Source organism: Antrostomus carolinensis, unplaced genomic scaffold (assembly GCF_000700745.2).
Source record: "Antrostomus carolinensis isolate BGI_N321 unplaced genomic scaffold, ASM70074v2 scaffold26423, whole genome shotgun sequence".
Taxonomy (NCBI): Eukaryota; Metazoa; Chordata; class Aves; order Caprimulgiformes; family Caprimulgidae; genus Antrostomus; species Antrostomus carolinensis.
In genome coordinates this window covers 1-11,164 of record NW_010304835.1, presented here as the reverse complement: position 1 = coordinate 11,164, position 11,164 = coordinate 1, and the positions used below count along the sequence as shown (strand labels likewise).

At 46.6% G+C, this 11,164-nt stretch overlaps 1 protein-coding gene across 2 annotated transcripts; it reads left to right on the top strand.

Annotated features, from left to right (window-relative positions):
• The first annotated feature begins 2,237 nt into the window (after positions 1-2,237).
• On the top strand, positions 2,238-10,132 carry LOC104519346 (kinesin-like protein KIF3B). Of its 2 annotated transcripts, none has more exons than XM_010164608.2 (8): positions 2,238-3,652; positions 4,238-4,339; positions 5,033-5,155; positions 5,270-5,388; positions 5,611-5,724; positions 6,412-6,517; positions 6,727-6,905; positions 10,001-10,132. In XM_010164608.2, the coding sequence occupies exons 1-8, from the start codon at positions 2,270-2,272 to the stop codon at positions 10,089-10,091; spliced, it is 2,217 nt and encodes a 738-aa protein (XP_010162910.1). In that variant the 5' UTR covers positions 2,238-2,269; the 3' UTR covers positions 10,092-10,132. The 2 variants fall into 2 exon arrangements, with proteins under 2 accessions (XP_010162910.1, XP_010162909.1); XM_010164607.2 differs by lacking the exon at positions 10,001-10,132 and adding an exon at positions 7,194-9,714 and having other exon boundaries at positions 2,260-3,652.
• The last annotated feature ends 1,032 nt before the right edge of the window (positions 10,133-11,164 follow it).

Sequence of the window (11,164 nt, the reverse complement as noted above, 5' to 3'; positions counted from 1 at the left end):
CTGCGGTGCCCGGGGCAGGGGGAGGTGAGAGGAGAACGGCAACGGGAGCGACGGCTGGTGATGGAGAAGTGAAAGGGAGAAGCGATTAACCCAAAACATGATGAACCCGCAGCTATTTGGGAGATGGAGGCTGCGGGCAGCAGTGGGGTTTGGACGTGGTACCTGGGGAGTGCAGAGGGGGGTTGGGGCAGCGTGACAAGAAAACCTCCGAGATCTTTTTTAAGCGTGACAAGAAAACCTCCGAGATCTTTGAATTTAACCGAAGGAGGAAGCAGAGAGGCCTCGGGAACGTGCCCGGTAAGAGCCCAGCCGAGCTCCCGGGTCCCACCTCCTGCGTTGCTGGGACAGGGGTTACCCGAGCTCCCCGGCACCTTGTGCCATTGCTGGTTTTTCAGGCACAACCTCATGTTAACTGAAATAAACAAAAATGCTTCGATTTCTGCCCGCCCTCCCCTCTTGGTCACCTGGAGCACATCTCCAAACACGTCCCTCAGCCGTGACCTGGACTCTGAGGGCCTGGCCGGGGTGATGATTTCATGCAGGAAGCCCCCTCCCCGCAGCAGGAGGTCGGGTGGCACAGTGGCCTCCCCAGCACTGGCCATCCCTGTCCGGGCAGCTCCAGCGTTGCCGTGGAGTTCCAGGGGAACACAAACACCAACTGTGCCAACCCCTTGGGTTCATTGTTCAGTTGCACACTTGGGTCACTCTGGGAAGAAACACTGTTTGTTTTTTTCCAGTCAACTTCACAGCAGTAGCTAAAATAACTGGAGGTGATTTGTGGTTGTTATGAAAACAGCCCAAATTGGGAGTAAAGTTAGTTATTTGTCACTGTAAAAAGAGACTTGCAAGTGAAATGGGGAAAGGTGTGGAAGGATTATCAAAGTCTCCTTAACGAGACCCAGAGGAACAGCAGATATGGAACGTAACTGTTGTTGGGAGTGTCCCTCTGCCAGAGCTGCTGTGGGGGGACACGCTGGAGGCTTCACTGTCACCTCCTGGGTGAGCCCAGGGACAGCAGCGTCTGCTGGTGTGGAAACGCCCTCAGGGGGATTCACTTCGCTCTGATCGGGCAGCATCACTTACAAGGTGGCACTTCTCATCAGAGTAGTATTCAGGTTATTAAATACACAGAGTCAGTGACAGCTCTGCTTTTCAGAAGTCACTCTAGTTTGGGTGTTTGCCAGTGTGAACGTCCCTGTCCTGTGAACGTCCCTGTCGTGATGCCGATGAGCGAAGCGTCGGCTGTTGGCTGAGCTGGTCTGAAAGAAAATGTCTCTTGTGAACCTGAACTACAAGAACATCCCAGGTGCTGGAAGGAGAAGCGTGTCTGTGTGCACAGCTGCTCGTGGTGATTAGAGGGACAGTTGCTTTTTGTGCTCCTGTGAGACTTGTCCCCGTGTCACATGCTCTGTTGGTGCTGTAGAACATCTCTTCCTGGTGGGTCGGGCAGTGAGGTTGTTGTGTTTGGAGCTGCCAGTTTGGAGGGAAATGTTTTTACTCAGTAGCCATCCAAAATTCCAGTAGCAGTTTGAATTCACTGTGCTGCTTCTGGATGATTGTCCAGCTTGGTGAATTCAGTGCACGTTCCTCATCATCCTCCTGGCAGCTGCTCTGCGCGTTCCTGGCCACAGCAGGGGCGAGGAGATTTCCCTCACAAAACCAAGGGAATTCCAAAGGCCATTTTGAGATTTCAGTACAATTCTTAAGCTTGTTTATTTGTTACTCTTGTGTTCTTTGTAGTGCAGGTTGACAGTCTGGAGTTTGGGCTAGAAATATTCTGTTTCCTTTCTCAGTCCTCCAGCTCTGCTCCTGAAGTTCTCTGTCACCTTGTTTGAGGAGCTCTCCTGAGACATGTGATTATCAAGTGAAAAACAATGAGACAAAATCCATGGGTTGCTGCAGATCCAGCTGGTAGCAGAGCAGGAAGAACATCCTGAGTAGGACAGACTGGAGTGTGCCAGTGCTACCTGGGGCTTCCAGGCTGTATGAGTTTTATATTTAGTTCCAGTTGGCAGAAGGATCTCAAAGCTCTTCCTGAAAGATATTTAAAAAAGAAAGAAAGAAAGAAAGAAAGAAAGAAAGAAAGGAAAAAGCTGATTGAACTGAGCGAGTGCAAAATGCTGCTCAGATAAAACACATGAGTCGAATCTTTGGCTTTGTGAAAAACTGCCACCTGCAGAAAACTGCCACCTGCAGAAAACTGCCTTCACACGCTCCTGCTTTGTCTGTTTCAGGTTTCTAGCGCGGGATCATCCATCGATCTGCTGTCATGTCTAAGCTAAAGAGCTCCGAGTCTGTCAGGGTGGTGGTGCGATGCCGGCCGATGAACAGCAAAGAGAAGACGGCGTCGTACGAGAAGGTTGTTAATGTGGATGTCAAGTTAGGGCAGGTCTCGGTGAAGAACCCGCGGGGAACATCTCATGAACTGCCTAAAACTTTCACCTTTGATGCTGTGTATGACTGGAATTCCAAACAGGTTGAACTCTACGATGAGACCTTCAGGCCTCTCGTGGACTCTGTTCTGCAAGGGTTTAATGGGACCATCTTTGCCTACGGGCAGACTGGGACAGGGAAAACATACACGATGGAAGGGGTGCGTGATGATCCTGAGAAGAGAGGGGTCATCCCCAACTCATTCGACCACATCTTCACCCACATCTCTAGATCTCAGAATCAGCAATACCTAGTTAGAGCGTCTTATTTGGAAATATACCAAGAGGAAATCAGAGACTTGTTATTAAAGGACCAGTCCAAGCGGCTGGAGCTAAAGGAGAGACCAGACACGGGTGTGTACGTTAAGGATTTGTCCTCCTTTGTTACAAAAAGCGTCAAAGAGATTGAGCACGTGATGAACGTGGGGAACCAAAACCGCTCCGTCGGTGCCACCAACATGAACGAGCACAGCTCTCGCTCTCACGCCATCTTTGTGATCACCATCGAGTGCAGCGAGTTAGGGCTCGATGGAGAGAACCACATCCGAGTTGGGAAACTCAACCTGGTGGACCTTGCGGGCAGCGAGCGGCAGGCTAAGACTGGAGCACAGGGGGAAAGGTTAAAGGAGGCTACTAAAATCAACCTCTCTCTCTCGGCGCTGGGCAACGTCATCTCTGCCCTAGTAGATGGGAAGAGCACACACATTCCATACCGGGACTCAAAGCTGACCAGGTTACTTCAGGACTCATTAGGTGGCAACGCCAAAACTGTGATGGTGGCCAACATAGGCCCTGCCTCTTACAACGTAGAGGAGACCCTGACAACGCTGAGATACGCCAATCGTGCCAAGAACATCAAGAACAAGCCGCGAGTGAACGAGGATCCCAAGGATGCTCTGCTACGAGAATTCCAGGAGGAGATTGCTCGACTCAAGGCACAGCTGGAAAAACGGTCAATTGGCAAAAGAAAGAGGAGGGAGAGGAGAAGAGATGGTGGGGAGGAGGAGGAGGACACTGAAGAGGGTGAGGATGAAGGAGATGACAAAGATGACTACTGGAGGGAGCAACAAGAAAAGCTGGAGATTGAGAAGAAAGCAATAGTTGAGGATCACAGCTTGGTAGCAGAAGAAAAGATGAGACTGCTGAAGGAGAAGGAGAAGAAAATGGAGGACCTGAGGCGAGAGAAGGCAGCAACGGAGATGCTGAGTGATAAAATCAAGGTAGAATTCTTCCTTGTCCTACTTTTTGAAAGCAGTTTATTGAGGCTGTGGGGAAAATGGGGGGTTTCCCAATTTGGAAAAATATTTCACAAGAAGTTTCCAGGATATTGATTTGTGTTTAGATTGGAAGATTTAAAAATAAACTATTTCTAGACAGAAGTTGATATTTCCACCATTAATCACGTATTTCAATATTCATGAGTTGTTTCATTGTTCTTTTGTGCTGATCTCGTAGGATCTTAAGCCATCAGCACAATAAAACGTGATGATACACCTTTTCACAAGCTGTAGCACAGGAAGGGCTTCATTCTGCCACAGATCGTTAACAACTCCTGCACAGCAGAGCACGTGGCTTGGTTCTCGGGCTTTGCCACGCGTTGCAGCAGTGCCGCATTCGAAGCAAGTTGCTGCTTCATTAATCCCACAGGTCTAGAGGATTTTAAGAAACAGTAGTTCCTGTAGCAGCTGACTTGAAAGAGGATGTTAGATAAGGGAGCTGCCCTGATCAGATTATATCCATATGAGAGAAAGTGACAATCTTTGGTCACTGAGAGAAACTTCTGATGTTGCTTTTTTTCTTTCCAGACAATGGAAAGCAAGCTGCTGGTGGGGGGGAAAAATATTGTGGATCACACAAACGAACAGCAGAAAATCCTGGAACAGAAACGACAGGAAATTGCAGAACAGGTACAAGGAAGAATGTTTGTTATTTTGTAGAAGAAGCTTGGCTGCAGAACTTCTATAAAACGCTGTATCAGGAGAAACTATAAGAAAAATTTCCCAGGGTTAACCCTAAAACTGGTTTAGGGGCAATTATGAGTCTCCAAAGAAGAGGGGAGGGCTTGTGTCCTAATTGTCGTTGCATGAAATACATTGAGAAGGTTTATAACAGCTTTCTTCCAGCTTTTCACATTAAAGCTTTGTGTCCCATCTTGATTGGATCTGTCTGTAAGTGAAGAAATAACTGGAAGACCCCAGAGAATGACAGTTCAGCCATTAGCTCAAGGGAGGGATGTTTACTGAGTGCTAAAAGTTCATTTTCTGTCATGCATTTTCTGTTGGTGATTCTTTAAGTGCAATGACTAGAATGACTTGATAAAAACTTAAAAAAAAAAAGAATCTAAACATGACATTTGATTCCTTTAATTGAAGCTTTGAGCACTTATTCACACTATCTGATTTTAGTAGCAAAATAAGGGCAAAGGAGAGTTAATGCTTCTGGTATTTCTAAGGCAAGTTCTTCAAAGGAAGAACTGGAAGCTAAAGCAAAAGCCCTGGAATGCAGGGAAGTAAAACCATCCTGAGGGCTGGTTTCAGGTGTGTCAGCCTGGAGGTGACAGTGTAATTGTGGTGTTCAATATTGTATGTCACCTTCTCCAGAAACGTCGGGAGCGAGAAATCCAGCAACAGATGGAAAGTCGGGATGAGGAAACACTAGAACTGAAGGAGACCTACAGCTCTCTTCAGCAAGAGGTGGACATAAAGACCAAAAAGCTCAAAAAGGTGAAAAGAAAATATTTCCATGTCGAGTGATTTTATTTAGAAATAAAATCGACTTGTGTGTGAAAGTGAAAGGAACATTGGCAAGTTGTGACTTTGGCTCTCGTTGTGTTCCAGTTGTTTTCCAAGCTGCAGGCTGTGAAGGCAGAGATCCATGATCTCCAAGAAGAGCACATCAAGGAGCGCCAGGACCTGGAACAGACCCAGAATGAGCTTACCAGGGAACTAAAGCTAAAGTGAGTCCCATCACTTCCTTGCCTGCTGTTAACTGTAATAGAGGTGGTTTCTTTGGGTGGGGAGCAGAGGGAGGGACTGCACTGCACATGCTTATAGAACAAAATTTAAACATCAGAAAACTAAAACATTCCTCCTTTTCAAAGGGCTGTATTAAGTCAGTGGAGAAAGTCATCTGCTAATTATGATTCTTGTGTATTTCCCATTTCTGTGGTTGCATGTAGGCACCTGATTATTGAAAATTTTATTCCCTTGGAAGAAAAGAATAAGATCATGAACAGATCATTCTTTGATGAAGAGGAAGACCAGTGGAAACTGCATCCCATAACCCGTCTGGAGTGAGTATACCTCTCATCTTTTCTTGGGATGGAATTTTAGGTCACAAAAAACCCTCTAGTTGTCAAGAGTGACTAGAGTACCCCAAAAGAGGGATTGCACTGGGGATTTAAACTGTCCCTCCACAGTTTGTAGCTTCTTGCTGCTCTATAAAATAATAAAAAAAAAAATTCCTTTTAATAGATTGAATAAACTAGGAATGTACAGTTAGGAAAATTCTTGGAAGATTAGGATTTTCCTGCTAGATGAGCCCAATAATTATATGTAAAATATAAATAATAGTGCATTCACTATTAAAATAGTAAATTCCTATCATATTTCTTTCCTGTTTTAGATAGAAAAGCTCTCAAAAATCATTATGATATGAGAGCTGTGGCTAGATGCTGCCTCTCTACACAGGGAAGTTCTCTACAGCGAATTCAGAAAGTTGGGTGCAGCTGAGTGCATCTGCAGTCTGCTTAGTAAAAATATGTGGAAATCCTGCCCTTGGTGCAGGGAACAGATGACACGGGATAATTATATCATCTCGTGTCTGACTGGAGAGAGCTGCTTCTGCAAATGCAGCCAAGGTAGTTTCTGCTCTCATGAAACAGATTTCTGTGTAGGATTTGCAGATGTTTTAGCTCATAAACTCCAAGAGGAGTCTTTGGTTTTGGTGTGTAATTGACTGAGTATCCATTTTTCTCTAGTAACCAGCAGATGATGAAAAGACCCATATCTGCTGTAGGATACAAAAGGCCACTGAGCCAATACGCCAGGACATCCATGATGATTCGTCCAGAGGCTCGGTACAGGGTAAGCCCAGACGTGGTTACAACCTTCACGTGTTCACCCTCCTGGTCAGTGGAATGTGAAATTCGAGGACTGTTACTTTTTCAACAGAATGTAAATTTTTTACAGTGTCCTGCATACATTTGTAAAGTATTTCAGAATTAGCTTCTGGAGGGAACAGACACAATTTGTATGAAAACATGCAGACTTTGGTTCTGCTTTTACTGTCTCAGGCAGAGAATATCGTAGTACTGGAACTCGACATGCCCAGCCGAACGACGAGAGACTATGAAGGTCCAGCCATTGCTCCCAAGGTGCAGGCGGCTCTAGAAGCAGCTCTGCAGGAGGAAGATGAGATACAGCTGGACGCTTCAACCTTTGAGAGCACTTCAAATAAAAAATCAAAACCCAGGTGAGCTGGATTTTTAGTAAGCAGGACTTTTAGCAAGCAGGCTAGCCAACAGTAGAGGTTCAGGTAGAGTTGCTGCCTGGCAGCACTTCTCATCAGTGAAGTTAAGGAGAGCTTGGTTGTAAAGCAGAGAGAGAGGAACATAGGGCAGAAGAGAAAGCTGAGACTGATTAGAGAATAAATCCAGGGAAAAAATTCAGCTTTTGGAAGTTTAATTTTGATGAATAGCAGGAGACATTGTTGGGGCTTTTTGTTTATTTTATTTTTTTTTTTTCATTTTTACTTCTTCAGGCCTAAAACTGGAAGGAAATCAGGGGGATCCTCTTCAGCAGGCACCCATAGTTCTCAGCTCTACCCACAGTCCCGAGGGCTGGTTCCAAAATAAAACCCATCAGTTCCTCTTTGGGGCATGAACAGCCTTTTCCTTCTGAGAACAGACACAACTAAAAACCTGCAGAGAGAACTCCCAGCCCGACTCCAGCCCCTTTCCCCTGGAGATGGCCTCTTTGCTGTTTAACTGACTGGTGCCAGTCCAGGTGCACTGAGCCACAGGAAGATAACGTGCTTGCAATTCAGTTTTTGGCCTCTGTGGGAAACAGATTTTAGTTAGGAAATCAGAAATGCATGAGGTACGTTAAAGTGTATTAGAAGCAATGGGAAGCATGGGGATCACCTCACAGCATCGCCGTCTCTCCTTCTGCACTGGCCCTTTTGCTGCACTGGGCTTTTTTGTTGTTGGGCAATAAGAAGACGAGAGTTGAAAGTCATCTCAACAAAACCACCGCTCCCGAGCTCCATGGTGAGAACCAAATGAGGCTAAAAAGCAGAGGATCTGTTCAAACTTGACTTGGTGCATACTTTTTCCTTGTCCTGCTTGAAAGACTGGCATCATCATTTGGGGTTAAGAAGTTGGTCTGAACAGGCAGGATGGCAGCAGTCAGCACATGCTCACCACCATGTAGCTGTGCCTCCCTTTAGAACTGTAGGACAAAAAAGGGGTCTTGAAAGCAACTTTGTGCTCTCTAGAAAGGAAGCAATAGAAACTGAAGCCCTTTCCTTGTTCACAGGCATAAGTAAGAGCTCCTCTGAACTGACCTCCTACAGACCTCACCCCTACCAACAGGAACCACCTTGTCAAAGAATCCATCTGCCCACCAGTGCCAGCTCCTCAGTTTTCTTCCTCTCTCTTGTCTCCATCGTTGCCCCTGGCAATCTGAACCAGTGTCCCTACAAAGCCTTGAAACTGTGGGGTGGCGTACGGCCATTTTCTCACGTCTCCCACTGTTCCCAGGAAATGTAGCACTGGCTCAGAGCTCTCTTCCAGGCAGGCTCACAGGGCTGACCCTGCTCTCCCCCGGAAGCTGGGTAGAGGGTAGAGTGCCATAACGTGGAGCTGCCTTGGAGCGCGCTCTTCTTGGTCCCTTCCCTGGCTGTCTGAGGTTCAGCATTCGGTACCTTTTGTGCCTCACCTGTTCCACGTTAGAAACTTTCCCTTTGTACCTCCCAGCCCGTGCAGAGTCCCCTGGGAATGAAAGGACATGTAACAGAGTCTGGGAAGTGGAATCTGGTATTAATTCCAGGGGTTTTACTTTGAAAACAAGGGAGGAAGAACTCCTGCTTTTGACGGTCTCTTTGCAAAGCTGCCCTATGACTAAAGCAGGCTCCTGTAATGCGGCGGGCGCGTGTGGCAGGGCAGAGGGAGGTGGAACTGCCATGCTGAGGACAGAGTACGGTGTCCCTGTCTAGTGTCTCACAGCTCATTTGTAAGTTTTAGTTCACTGTATATTGAGACTTGGGATGTTACTTTTTCTGGCTGCTGTTGGCTGTCATCCTATGAACGTTTTTACCCATTTCCTCTCCCTAACTGATGACTTCCTCCAGACTGACATGTGTGAGTGTACGAGGACTTGCCTGGTTTTAGAAATGCTCTGATGTGTGGACTCTGCCTTGTGTGCTCGTTAAGTCTCCGCTGAGTAACTTCACCCAGGCTGGAGAACTCCATTCTCTCTGGCTCCCCTGAGCAGAAGGAACCAAACACTCGGCGCAGCTCACCTCTGCATCTTGCGGGCATGGTGCCTGGGTGAGCCAGCTGCCCAGGTGGGCCCAGTGAAACACTAACTCGGCTGCTTTGATTCATGGAGTGCTTTTCTGGACCACAAGATTAATATATATATACACATATATGCATATATATATATTAGTTTTGGTGGAGGAAAGAGGAGTTTGCTTATAATTGAGAGAGCAGGCATCTGACAAATTTCTTTCAACCTGCACATGGAAACCTGGCATAATCTTTTTCACAACACACTGTTCATGTACAGAGAGCCTTGTAATTGGCTCTTGTTGCATAATATAATGTCACTGGCTCTTCCCTCTCCTCCCTCTTTCTCTCTAGCACGTAATCTCCTGCACTTGGACATTTTAAAAGATGATTGTATGGTGTAAGCACTCAAAGAAATGAAATGAAACAAGGAGGGTCGAAAACATGAAACAGCAACAAAATATATAACCACCCATATGTACATGCCTATGTACACGTATATTTTATGTGACTGCTGCATACACAGACACATCTGTGTCTGCACACGTGCACACTCTTCCTCAGTCGCTACTATTCCATAGGGAATTCTGTATTAAACTCATATACTGGAAGCTCCCCGTGTGGCAGGACTGGTACAGTGGAAGTCGCCGTGCAAACCCGAACTGTTCTCGTTTTAGTGTTGATAAGCTAGCTGGTTAATATGTCAGAAAGGCTCTGCTTTTAATTCTTTAGAAATTCATTAGTAAGGTGAAAGAAACTCCATAGGGTGGATAAAGAATAAAAAGTGCATATTTAGTCATTGTATTTAAACTGGAGCTGTGGTTGGAGACTTGGTTAATGTGTTCACAGGCAACCTCAGATTGTTACAGAAGCTTTTAGAGTCTCATTCCAGTGGACTTACCCTCCACCAGATACTCAGTGGCACTGATATTAAGATAAAATACATTGTCTTAAGCTGTACAAAACGTGCCGAGCTTTGGGTTGAAGTTTTTAAGAAACATTCCTGACGAGTTTGCCCCTTTCTGTGTGTTATCCGAACCATCTGGGCTTCCTGCAGGTTAACAGCCAAAGACAGGAAATCCAGCCGCCTCCTGGAAGAGGCCCTGGGACAGCGTGCGCCGTCATGGTTTCTTCACAGGAATGTTTAACATCCTCTCGTCTTTGCTCTGATCTGTATAATGGCATCTTTTTTTAAAAACAAAAGTGTCACGGAGCAGAAGTGGGCCTGTGGCTCTGGGCACAAGCACCGTGTGACACTGAAGCGTAGGAATTAAAGCACTTTCTTAAAATCCTTAACAGGTCTAGCGCCTTTTTAAACTCCTTGCATGCTGCTTGACTCTTCTGTAACATACCTCTGTCGTAGCACCTCGGCTGCGCCGATACCTTACACAGATCAGACCAGGCGGGTGTTCAGTGGGTTTTTCGGGGTGGTAAGGCTGCCTTCAGTGAACACAGAGTGCTCGAGGCTCAGCGGGACACTGTACACCTGGGTCTGTCCTCTCTTGTCTGTGACAGTTCACGTGCACCAGGCTCCGAACGGGTCAGCGTGGGCGTGAAAACACAGACTGGGAAGGGTCACCTGCAAAAGCCATCCCCGTGAGATGTGGAGGTGGAGGTGAAATGAGAACGCTGGTCCTGTCTGCGCTGCAGGGGTGGGTTTAACTCTGTGGTCCAGGCCCTTACTACCTTCTTCATCCCCTTCCTTTATGGAACGAGTGCCCGAGGCTCTCCCTGCGGCACAGCCGTCCCTGTGAGGACTCCCAGCTCCTTGGAGATGCGCCCATCTCCACCTTCTCTTAGGTGATCTGTAGACACAGAACCTGTCAATAGTCCTGTCCATAGTTTTACAGCTTATATTTATTTGTATCATCTCTTTTTTTTTTTTTGTCTAGGAATGTAAAGTGATTCTAAAATACAACATGTAATAAAGTCAATAAGATTTATTGCATCTATCAGAACGCGCCTGGTTCTCATTCTTCAGGGGTAAGTCATGGCAGGGCTATCAGAGTGCTTTGGGTTGGAAGGGACCTTAAAGACCATCCAGTTCCACCCCCAGGGGCTCTGTGTTTTACGAAGCTTTATGTTATTTTTCTTTTTATAAAAAATAAAAGGTCTCTGGGGACACCAAATGATTCTGAGCGGTGACATGTCAGAGTAGAGCCGCCCGGCGCTGGGCTGAGGTCTGGCCCGGGGCACCCAGCGCTGGAGGGGCCCCGGCCGA

Bases quoted from the DNA above. Each gene is read 5' to 3' on its own strand.
- LOC104519346 (XM_010164607.2), top strand. From the start codon at position 2,270: ATGTCTAAGCTAAAGAGCTCCGAGTCTGTCAGGGTGGTGGTGCGATGC. The intron at 3,653-4,237 runs GTAGAATTCTTC...TTTTCTTTCCAG, and splicing joins TGCTGAGTGATAAAATCAAG to ACAATGGAAAGCAAGCTGCT. The intron at 6,906-7,193 runs GTGAGCTGGATT...TTACTTCTTCAG, and splicing joins AATAAAAAATCAAAACCCAG to GCCTAAAACTGGAAGGAAAT.